Here is a 12,908-nt window from a genome sequence, read left to right as displayed (position 1 = left end):
CCTGGATTGTGTTTGTTTTTGACTTATCACAGGTAGGTTTCTAATCAAAATCTGCATAGGGAGGAGGTCAGCGTGGATGGATGGGTCAAACTATCTTTCACCCAGGAGACTGCTGTTAGTATCTTGTGTGAAACCAAAACTCAACACGTGGACTTATTTTAAATGACATACATACATGTTGACTCACGTAACATACTTAAAGGAGAAATACGGTGCAAAATGAACCTAGGGGTTAATAACAAATTTGTAGCCAGTCGACCGTTCTCTGGGATATGTTTTCATTCTAATCGAATGTGACCAGTTTTAGCGCAAACCGATAATTAGCTTATAACGCTAGTCGTCGGTAAAGTAAAAAGAAATCGTTATTTCTATACCACTAACAAGGCTCAAAATAGCACCACACTTCCACGGTAGCATAATGAGGGTCACTACATGTAAACCGAAGCATTGAGAACTTTGCAAGTGTACAGACAGTTTATTAAAAAGATAGATTATAAAGACAGTACCGACAGTACATATACATGCGGGCGCCATCCTGGGAAAACAGTCAGGATCAGTTGAATGACGAACGGCGTGCTTGAGCTATGTTACTGGTTACTGGTTACACGGCGTTCGTCGTTTGACTGATCATGACTGTTTTCCCAAGATGGCGCCTGCGTATATATCTTTCTAAACTATCTTTTTAATAAACTGTCTGTACAGTTCTCAATGCTGCGGTTTACATGTAGGGACCCTCATTATGCTACCGTGGAAGACTCGGTACAAATGTGTTATTAACCCCTAGGTTCATTTTGCACAGGATTTCTCCTTTAACTTACGTACACAACTTAAGTCTGCCACCTGAAGGCACACCTTTTAACCAAACCATGATCTTTACGGAAACCTGACCAAGTAGTTTTGTTTTAATACAAAACATTAACAACATTTTTAAAACTGCGACCATTTTCACAACGAGACAAGGTTACGTGCATACAAAACAAACAAACCTCCGCTGCACTGCTCATGCTGTCCATGCCTTCGCTGGCTCGGACCAATAGCAAGTAACGATGCTGGTCGGTCTCGTAGTCGATAGGGCGGGTCAGGCTGATGTCACCAGTCTCTGCTGAGATGGAGAAGAGACTGCTGGGATTGATGAGAAGGCTGTAGCTGATTGGTTTCTTCTGGAAGGACACAGCAGGTGTAACCAGGAAGCTGGGGAGACACGGAGAGTACACCATTGATTGAATGCGCAGAACAGGGTGGGGTAGAAGAGAGCCAGTGGCGGAATGTAGGTACATTTACTCAAGTACTCTACTTAAGTACAAATGGAGGTTCTTGTGCTTTACCTGAGAGTTTTCTTTTAATGCCACTTATACTTATATATAACCGCTACATTTCAGAGAGAAATATTGTACTTTTTACTCCACTACATTAATCTGACAGCTTTACGTACTAGTTGCTTTACACATTAAGATTCCTGCACACAAAACACAATGTTTTATTATAAATTAAACCCAACAATATATCGGCCTACAACTCCAGCTGAAATGATTAGACCATCAAACACTTAGTTTATTGTTTGGATCATTTTCAGTTTCTAAAATGTGAGGATTTTTCTGCACTGAGTACTTTCAGTTTTCATACTTTAAGTACATTTTTCTGACGATGCTTACATACTTTCACTTAAGTAACATTTTCAATGCAGGACTTTTACATGTAACAGAGTATTTTTTACAGTGTGGTGTTAGTACTTTTTACTACTTTAAATGATCTGACTACTTTTTCCACCACTGAAGAGAGCAGAGTATACTGTATATCTGCATGGTTAGGGAGGGATGTCTTCCGAACATTTATGTATGGTAGAGGGGTGTGGAGAAGAATTCTCTACAGCAGATAGGCATTTTCCACCGTGGGAACATAATGACCCACAACCTGGAGCTTCCCATAACCTGAACTGAAGAACCTGGAAGGCGTTTATTCTAGATTCTGCTTTGAGTCTCCACTGTCTTTTGCAAACAGCAACTTTTTGGATTCAAGTCTTTAAAGAAAGCAACAGTGGCACTTACACTGATTGTTGTTGTTTTTTCACGTATACACACAGTGTCTTTTAAACATGACTATTATTAAATTCATAATGGGGCTCCCCCTACAGTAGGAGGTCGACTGAACAGGGGGCAGAGAGTGAACACCGTGCTGTTCAGCTCTCCAGGGCCGGGTGCTCCCGTGGGACAGGTGGGCTGCCTCCAGGGAGGCACCAGCAGCCGCCGGTCACGCTCTCTCTGCTTCGTACCATCATGGATGCAAACTATTTACAGTTTATACAACCAAATAAATGGCAGGCCAGCAAAACATAAATGTTGCATATTGTGAATCACATCTTTTAAATATCAGATTTAAATTGTGGATTTACAGTCAATTTTAGCATGAGGATATAGGCTGAAAACCTATTATAGCATTAATGTAATTGCTGCAAATGTAAGGTGGACATCAGTTGAGGCACTTACAAAAATGAAAATAAAAATAAATATTCAAAAGAGTGCAGCGCCGGGTCCAAACGTTGCCACTTGGCCTTTGATGCAAAGGCTCCCTCTAAGGTCTAATATGTATACTCGCACCAGGCTGAAGACCCGTGGTGATCGAGCTTTCCAGTCGGTAGCACCGAGACTTTGGAACGCTCTGCCTCCTCCAATACGTCTCTGTGGACTCTTTTAAAAAATCTATTCAAGACATACTTTTTTGAACAGGCTTTTGGTTGACCTTTCCGCACTTTTTTAAAATTTTTGTATCTGTAAAAAAGCGCTACATAAATAAATTTGACTTTTTTACTTAAGGGTGTTTCTAAAACTATTTATGGCATACTCACTGAAAATTGTGTGTGTGCGCCCAGCTCCAAAATGATTAAGATTTATAAAACAGATTCATACATGATGCTTTATAAATATGACGGAAAGAATGCATATTTCTGTCTTTGTCTCAACAAAAGATACCAAACCATATTGTCAGGAAAGAGGCAGAGGAGAAAAGGTGGAAAAGGCCAAAAAGTAGAGAGTTGCCAGAGTTGACTACAGAAGATCAAAATGGAAATGAGCAATGTTGTATATACAGAATAGACTGGACGTTAATAGATCAGAATGAAGTAGACTCAATTATAGTAGAGAAAAGAGAGGAGTTGGGCGAAATATAGTTAAGTGAAACAGGGATAAGATTTGAGTCGAGTATTTATGTGTAACGCAACATGGACTGGAACAAAGAAGGGCAGGGCTTCGTACATACATAAATGATTGAAATATCGCTAAGACATTATGGAGCATCTTAATGTCGCGTACAGTGAAAAAAGAACAGAGAAGAATAGAGTACATTGAAGTATCTAAGAGCAAAGTGAAGTTAAGAGTCGAGAAGAATAGTAAAGTCAAGTGTATTTCTGTACAGTGTCCACCAGAGTAGCACTGAGTAACCTTCGAGGGAGAGTTTAGGCTTTGTTTGTTATTTATTAGATGCAATCTCTAACCCTTACACAGTTTCCCTGATGAAATCAACGTAAACAACTGACTGGAATAACCACTTTATTGGTTTGCCAAACAGTCAGTCAAATAAAAGAGGAAAGAAGGAAGAAGAGGAGGATAATGAGACCAATCCAAGGACACTAGTCATAACTGTACCACTTTAGTGAGGCCTGAGGCTGTGTGCTTATATGTGTGTATGGACACACAGGCCTACACAGTTTAATGTGTGAAGGCATCTGGGCATGTGTACGTGTGACATGCATATTTAATCGTATATCACATTCATACACTACGATCTCATATCAATAGTGTAAAAACCATGCATTACATCCATCACGGCCCACTGCATCAGTGCTTTTACTCATGTGCTGCACATCATAGCAGTCTGTAAAACATGAATTATGTGTGTATGTGAGAAATGATGTGTGCAGATCAAATGTCTATGATGTATTCAGCTTTTCAAACATATAAACCATGTAAATAAATCTGAGTAGCTATCGATCACGTCTGTGGTAGCAAGACAATGTCTAGGAGAAATATACGTGTGCACAGATGTGTGTGAATCTGTGAGGTGTATAAACCCATTCATGTGGATGTCTCGTGGAGAAATTCAAGAAAAACATTCTTGATTTTTTGTTACAGAGCCAACATAGGTATTGTGAAGGTAATTCCAGAGATTTTAAGTTTTGCATCCCTGTGTGTGTACTGTATGTGTAAACTCACGACTGTCCTTCAGGGGTGTTTTCCGGTATGGCAATGGTGAAGGAAGCGTTGGTGAACTGTGGTGGCCGGGCTCCAGCCACCACAGAGACAACGACGGGGGCGCTGCGGCTGCCCAGCCGGTCGGCAGCCACCACTGTCAGCAGGTACTCCCTGTCCCGCTGCAGGGGAAGGCCTGTAGTTCGTACATGGCCGTTCTTCCTGTCCACTTCAAAACGACCATCACCACCTGCAGAGAGAAGCAATATGTTTGCTAATTGGAGTACCATTTTCAATTTTTTACTAAAGATCAGTGTTCAACTTTAAGGTTTTTTTTTTCACTTGCCTGGTTGGGCAGTTCTACTTGCACCAACTCATTTTTTTTAATGATCCACTTTTATCTGCTTTAGACTCGAACTTACGGAAAACTTCGCAAAACACTGTAGTTGTTTCATCAACATTTTTTAAACACAAAAATGGGCAAGTGGGTTGTTGTATTTACTTGCCACATGGGATTTTACTTGCCCCGGGCCATCGGACAACCATTGTTGTTGAACCCTGGAGATATATCGCTGGTTTCCCAGTCCAACACTGACGCAGTTTGTTCTATTACGCATTTCCAAGTTTCCAACATTTGGCAGGCCTGAATCTGCATGGGTTTTAATGCATCATTGCACACAATTATTGGATTGGTTGCCCAAGATATGGAAAAGCAATAGATCAAAGACAATATATTTACCTTAATAAAGACAATACAGAGATAACAGTAGAACACAAAATGAATAAAAGCTAACCGAATGCAGGTCCAAATGAACCTTTTATGTATAATAGATAACCCAATATGTTTGCGAGGCAAACGATACCTTAAGAAGTAATTTGAACGTAACATTGAGAACACTGAAATGTAATGGTTGACGTTTTAAGATAGCTGTAGATGTTAGTAGATCATAGATGTGTACAAAATATTGGTAAGTAGGGTGTATCTCGCCAAAATAACAAGCAGATAAACTATAGAGATGCAAAGGATTATGTAATGATGCGAGTTGAAGCTGGGTTGATCTTGAACCTTTTCTTCCAGACTTCTTTCTGTGGTTTCATGTTGAAAAGGCTTTCAGCACAAGAGGAAAGGAGGGATACTCCCTAGGTTAAAGCTCAGAATCAAGCAGTGCAAAGGACTACAAGGCAACAGGCTGTATACAAACAGCTGCCTTTAAGAGCTGTCAAAAATATTGTAAATGCATGCTGAGCGTGCGCCACTAACGTGCTAAAAATGACTGGACAGTCAGTTTTCCAAGCTGTTGAGATGTGGAATGCAAAGACCAAAGAGAGACTGGAACTGGGATGTTAAATATTCATGAAAATATAACAGGTTATCCAAAGTTTTGTAAGTGCAATGTAACTTATGACTGTGTGATAGAAGGCATCCTATTGAGGCGGTTCACACCCAATCCTGCATTCTAGTCGAGACACTAATAACAATGTTTATGTTTTTCATGTATTTGTACATTTCTATTGTGAACTCATTCTCTGTCCGTCCCATGTGGAACATTGGAAGACAGTCTATTTATAGACAGAGGTTTAGCAGATTCCAAAATGGGCAGAAGAAATCATTACATGGCAAACAATAAGAAAAGCAATTATTTTGCGTACTGGAGAAATTAATTGCATTACACTGGAAAATAACTACGTGTGCATGAAAAAAACTGCTACTGGCTCAGTAGAGGCTCAAGTTTCAAGGAGCAACAGAAACAGATTTGATTCTGCATCAAAATATAAAACTATGATACATTTATTCCCTCTGTATGTATGATGAAACACGTATCTAAAAACTGCAAAACGCAAACTATTGATGTAATTCCCTCATTTTATATAAATCAACGTACTGTCTTCAGGACTTTAGTAAACTCTAAAAATGTTGTGGATGCAAGGGTACTTTCTAACTTGAACCCCTCATGGCACGGAGGCAGACATCTTAAGGCTTTTCATTTAAAACCCAGTGGTGGTGCCTTTCACAGGGTTAAGTATAGCTTGTCACAGACTATTTCAACATTTAACAACAGCGTGCACAACACCAGGATCCTGGCACCTACCTTAACGTCGAGGTAAGGAGTTTGGGAAAATAATTCTAAAAAGAAAGGCATCTTTTGAATAAAAATGTTAAAAGATAGGAAATGCAGGAGGGAAAAAATAACAACCTACCATCAGACAGGAAGTACTCCACTTCACCGTTGTTACCTTCATCCCCGTCCTGAGCATGGAGCTTGTAGACCAGCGAGCCCGCAGGGGCATCAGGGGAAACCACAGCCAGGTAGGGAGCAGGAACCATGCTCCATTCTGGGATGTTGTCATTTACATCCGTCACAGTCAACTCCACTCTGACCAAGTACCACTCTGGACCTGAAAAAGGAAAAAAACGAAGAAGATGGCAGTTTAGACAGGGTTAATCGTGCTGACTGGCAGACCAAATGTCAGGTAAAGATACCAGGTTTGAAAGCGTTGTCAGGGTACAATTTCTGCCGCCACAGTATCAGAAATGGGGCAGACGCACAACAGGGTTTCCGCTATATACATGTAGCAGCAGCGCACCGCATATGCAGAGCTGTGTGCTCTACTGAACTCAAGCGAACTGTCATCCGCTCTCTCTCCCCTTAGGGTGAACAACTGGAACAATGACGGGACGTCATCACTTGAGAAGTCATGGCAACCAAATAAACAACAGGGCAAGTAGGCAAAGTGACAAACAGCGACGAAAGCCGCGACATGAAATCCGCACTCACGCGGGTCCCGTGAAATATGACTGTTTATTGGAAAATAGCATTGTGGACACTGAATTTGATGAATTTACTGTTTATCAGGCCCCAGCTGAGACAAGAAGCTAACGTTAGCGAACGCTGCGGTGACGGTCCCTCTGCCTCGGACTCCCCACTGCAGGAGAACGCTGTATTCCTCCGACATGCTGTATTAACGTTACTGTTTTAAAACCGTTTTCCAGGTTAGTGGGGGGTGCATACCGCTCAAAACCAACATGAAAAACGTAGCTAGTAATGTTCACTCAGCGTTTAGTTTTGTTGTTAAACTGTGTGTAAAATGAGCGGTGACATTAAATCACCCTACGGTACCATCTATTTGCTGGATGGTTTCAAGGTAACGGTCGGTAGCTAACATTAGCAGACAAGCACGCTGTCAGCGACGTCATTGTTCATATTAGGTTCATATATATTGGCACAGTGTTTCTGACCGTAGTAGTGGTCATAGTGACTGAAAGTGTGATGTGAGATGCTAAAAAGAAACTACAGGCTGCATTAGCCACATTTAGCAACATAAGCAAATGGAAGTTACTACAACAGGTTATGATAAACACACAACAAACAAGACACTATGCTGTATATGTTCCTGTTGGTATTATTTGTTTCTTTTAGTTTATCTTAGAAGAATGGGTAACACTTTACTTGAAGGTATCTACATAAAAGTGACATGACACTGTCGTGAACACATGAAACTGTCATGAACACATGACACTGTCATGACACAGTCATGAACACTAACCCTAACCACAACTTGTCATGACAAAAACCGAATGACACTTACTAAAAGAAGTGTTATGTGAAACGTTTATGACTTGTTTATAATGTTTATGACAAGTTCATGACTGACAATATCATGTCACTCTTATGTAGATACCTTCAAGTAAAGTGTAGCCGAAGAACGTTTCAAGCACCTTCGTCACGTACAGACACACTGAATGGCTTGGTGACAGATGTAGACAGAAAGTGAATGAGGTTGTGCTAGCTGTGTTAATTTTCCCTCCAATGTTACTAAAGTTTTTTGTTTTTTTTCTCCCTTTTTTGTCTTTGAGAGTTGTTTGTCTCTGTGCAAAGCACCACTCTGTTCTTCTCTGTCAGCCCAAAGACATTTCCAGCAGAGCAAACCATGTGACTACTGTTTTACTCCAACCAGCTGTGTTGCCCAGACTATCATTCCAGCGGGTGGTTAAGGTAGCTGCGAGCTCAAAAATATATACTATATGAAAACAAACTAGTGGCAACAAGAAGAGGAAGGGAGCGGTTTGCATAGGTCTAAAACCTACTGTTGTGCAGGTACTTGTCAGGAATAATAAGTCAAAGTAATACATCCCTGGAGACAACCAAACCTTTGCTTCAAACAACACTAAATGAGTCTTAAAGCTAAAATGACTGACTCTTTTCTTATTGACTAATCAACGGAAAAATGAAAACTATTTTAATAATCGATAAATAGTTTAAACTTTTTAACAAACATTCGCTGTTACTAGCTTCTTTCATGTGAGCATTGTCATATATAAGTCTTGTACAAAGTACTAGAAAGCAATACTTGAGTAAAAGTACAAGTATCTTACCAGAAAATGACTTTGGTAGGAGTTAAAGTCTCCTTTTAGAATATCACTTGAGTAAAAGTCTGAAGTATCTGATATTTACTGTACGCAAGTATCACAAGTAATTTTCTGATATTAAATGTACTTAAGTGTTAGAAGTAAAAGTTAAAAAAAACTTTGATTATGAACTTTATGGCCAAAAGTGTGTAACGTTATCTTCATCACCACTGTCGTCAGGGCAGCTGTTACCATGGCGGCAGAGCCTGCACCAGGTGCTTCCATGTCATTATGCTTCCTCCTCTTCTTCTTTAGTTTTGGCCTATGGTTTTTTTTTGCCTCTTGGCAACAAAACAAACAGGCATCAAGTCAACAACTGGAATGGAGTGTGCATTATCTTGGCAATTTAGGACCAATGATTCGCCAAACGTGTTTGTTTTTTTTTCCATTTGAAGACTGGACTGGATTAGAAATTGTGATGGACATTTTTTCACAATCTTTTGACAATCGATTGATTACACCAATAATTAATCCATCCAGAATAGGAGTTTGGATTAATTGCCAATACAAATAATCATTGGTTGCAGCCATATACAATCTGGAGTGCTCTGGATTGGCTGCCTACTACACAAAGCAAAACATCGGTGCAGAACATAATAGGGCTCGGACGAGTCATCGACGTAATCGATTACAAAAATACGTTGATTTGCATAACGTTCGTCGATGCGTCGGAGGTCGGTATAGGAGGAAGATGGCAGCGCCCGTAAGCGTGGATTCGTCTGAAGAAGCTGCAGCTGAAAAACATCGCCAATGGTCATCTAAAGCGTGATTTATGCTTCTGTGTTAAATCTACGCCGTGGCTACGTACCTAGGTACGTGGAGACACCGACCCTACGCCGACCGTACAGCGTAGCCTGACGTGCACCTTTTGAAAAATCACGTCGCGCCGACGCACGTCGCTCGGCCGTGGCTTGGTAGCGTCGCATTTCCCCCTAGTCATTTCCTGGTTCTCCTGCTCCATTTCCCACCATGGTCAGAAAGCACAAGGGAGACACTCACTATGACTCTAGAGTCGCTGCTCGCTCCAAAGATAATCACGTCACGCTCTCTACCACACACTCCCCACGCACACATACACACGCCAGCCCTGCTATATTCTTCAAAGGTATAGTAATTGATGTTAATTTAATACACTTTTTGTCACCTAGCTCTCTGTGTGGGTTAAAAAAAAAAAAATCCGGTGTTAATAAAATGGAAAACAAACTGAAAGGAGTGCAAGAGCCACAAAACACTGTTCAGGCCAATTGGCAACAGGCAGCGACAGTTGATGGTAGGGGCGGGAGGGGGAGAAGCAGCATTTGAATGTGCCTGCCAGTAGTTCTCTGTCCGTGAATCTGGGGGGCGGAGCTTCTGAAGGAGGGGGGGTGTTGTATTTGTTTGGCAGTTGAGTTCAAATATCAACAATCTTTGTGCAGAATCACTTGCTGCACCTTTAAAGAGATGGAGCCACACACCAGCGCACAAGTATAAACTTCAGGACACTTACGTAGGCTGGAGCCCTGCGTTTCAATTATTTTCCTTGCCACACACTGATGCAAAAATACATTTGCCAGTGATTATCTTAACTGCATATTACTCCAGTGATGAAATAAATCCATGTCATAGCCATTTTAAGTGTTAGGTCCCATATGTAAGTACTTAAGTAAAAATACCGATTCTCCAAAGTTCAGTTAAATAATCGTTGGATTAATCGACTAATCCAAAAAATAATCGTTGGATTAATCAATGACAAAAATAATCGTTAGGGACAGCCCTACAACATAATAATGAATACTCCTGCTGTTAAAGACAAGGCGATAAGGTGGGAAAACAGTCCTGGTGGAGATTTTGAGTTTTGTACAACAAATGGTTAAGCAATAGCAAAACAGGTGTTTAGACACCTAAAAATAAAACGCCTGCATGAATTCCCAATTTTTGCGATTCAAATTAAAACATTTTAAGGTAACATTCATTTTGTTACCCAAAACAAAAACAAAAATAAAGAAAAAAAGAAAAGAAATAGTATGTGTTAACAATGTTAAAGCGATCAAGTATTATTCAATTGTCTTCTATTCAACTGTCATATCCATGCATATCTTTCCTGAGTGTGTCATGTGGACAGACGACAGAAATATGATAAAGAATAAACTGAGAGGAGCCCATCTCTGCATCTAAACTAGTAATTATAATCAGTGCTGCACTGTCTGCACCCGTCGTAAACAGCAATCACAGTGACACTGGTAAGACACACTAAGGTCCCACAGAGACTTCATCAGTACACACACACACACACACACACACACACACACACACACACACACACACACGCACACGTTTTGGTACCTGTTAAAAGAAAATGGGTGATTCTTATATGGAATGGTTAGAAAACAAAATGGTATCACTGTAATTGTGCTGCGCTTATCTACTGATGGCTGAATAACAAGTGCAGATGATCAATATTCTCCATCTTTAGGTTTTACATTCTCTGCATTTAATAACAAACGCAAGTAGCGAGACTGTAAATGATGAAAGGTGGACAGAACTTTCTTAGGAGGAGAGCAGAGTCTTTAGCAACAGACATGTTTGCCGATATATCGTGCATCCCTATTAGAGAGAAAAACATAAGTGGACATCAAAAGAAGACGCAAGAGTCAGATTAACCAGCCACATAAAAATAGCACTGCACTTGACTCCGGGGTTCAACCAATGTATTTGTTGATGATCTCACTCTCTCTCACTCTCTCTGTATCTCCCCCTCTTTCTCTGTCCCTTCCTCCCAGTGGTCGTAACCGATTCAGAATGAATTGGCAAAAGGACAATGCAGCTTTGGGGAAGAAGGGACAGCATTAGCCAGATAATAAATCACTGGGCTAATATACAGAGCACTGTGCCAACATGCATCACAGACAGATACACAGACACACACACACACACACACACACACACCTCCCTAATAACGATCATCAGTGGATTAGTGGCTAGTAAAGGACCATAGGGAGAGCTTGGTGCTACGGCCATCCCTCACACTAATGCATCTCACTGGATCTAATGATATGTTGCAATCCCTAGAAAAAGTGGGACCGGCAATTACTAATAACGCTACAGAAGGCTTTTCCATACCCAATGACCTCATTTGCTCCAATAGGTTGCAAGTCCAAACATCGCTACAATGCATGTTCATTTTCTCGCAGCGCTTTCTTGTTATCTTGTTCTCAGAGCACATGCAGTATGTGTGGAGTCCAGAAATCCTATGCACCCCTGATGAATAATGTAGGCTGTGTTTGCTGTTTTTCGTTCATGTTAGTTGTGTTATGATCACAACAAAAATCAAACTGTGGTTAAGGTTGGATAAAATGTTTCTTTTGCAAAAGGCTTGCAAACTTTTTCTCTCATGTCTGCTTTTGAAAACCAAAAAAAACTTCACAACTTATCAAACGCCTTTTTCACAGCAGACATTTTGAATTGCCGTTGCACGAAAAGCACAGGTGGAAACAGCAACATTAGTAGGGCTGTAACTAACGATTATTTTCAGTGTTGATTATTTCTCGATTAATGGATTAGTTGTTTGGTCTGTAAAATGTCAGAAAATGTTCGATCAGTGTTTCCAAAAAAGCCCAAGATGACGTCCTCAAATGTCTTGTTTTGTCCACAACTCAAAGATATTCAGTTTACTGTCACAGAGGAGAGAAGAAACTAGAACATATTCACATTTAACAAGCTGGAATCAGAGTTTTTTTCATAAAAAAATACATACAGATGAATTGAATATCAAAATAGTTGGCAATAATTTTATAGTTGACAACTAATTGATTAAACATTTAGCAATGACTGTTTCAGTAATTACTGCAATTCAATGCAACTAATAATGTTATTAGTTATAGGCCATCAGTCTTTGACAAGTCAAACTATCTGCTGTCTATTTGTATCATTGAAGATGATACAGAGATTGATAAAGAAATGCACCAATACTTACATAGTCACTAACAGTTATTTTCCTTATCGATTAATGTGCTGTTACTTTCTTGACCAATTGTTTTGTCAATCAAATGTTGCAATATATATTGGAAAAAAATGACATTCTTTTTACAATCTGGAGCTTTATAATTTCCCACAAGAAAGTGTCTTCATATGTCTTTTTTTGTTGTCCAAAACCCAAAGATATTAAGTGTACTGTCATGTATGACACATAAAAGGATCCAATGCTCATATTAGAGAAGCTGGAACCAGCAATGAATAAAATTATTATTTGCTGATTCAAATAGTTGCAGATTAAATGTTTTTTTTTTTTTTGTCGATAACTCATTTCAGCGCTATGTGCAAGACCTGTAAACAGACTTTGA

General features: G+C 40.0%; 1 protein-coding gene across 1 annotated transcript in view; it reads right to left on the bottom strand.

Annotated features, from left to right (window-relative positions):
* LOC144521905 (neural-cadherin) overlaps positions 1-12,908 on the bottom strand; it is a 340,271-nt gene that overhangs the window by 240,793 nt on the left and 86,570 nt on the right. The window contains exons 2-4 of the mRNA XM_078256568.1: positions 6,381-6,578; positions 4,206-4,431; positions 987-1,191 (exon numbers count right to left, since the gene is read on the bottom strand). Of these exons, the coding sequence (XP_078112694.1) occupies positions 987-1,191; positions 4,206-4,431; positions 6,381-6,578 (629 nt within the window). The remainder of the gene's footprint in view (positions 1-986; positions 1,192-4,205; positions 4,432-6,380; positions 6,579-12,908) is intronic.

Source organism: Sander vitreus, chromosome 1, assembly GCF_031162955.1.
Source record: "Sander vitreus isolate 19-12246 chromosome 1, sanVit1, whole genome shotgun sequence".
NCBI classification, from domain to species: Eukaryota; Metazoa; Chordata; class Actinopteri; order Perciformes; family Percidae; genus Sander; species Sander vitreus.
Note: the sequence above shows the minus strand (reverse complement) of the source record. Positions and strands in the feature narration are given on the sequence as shown.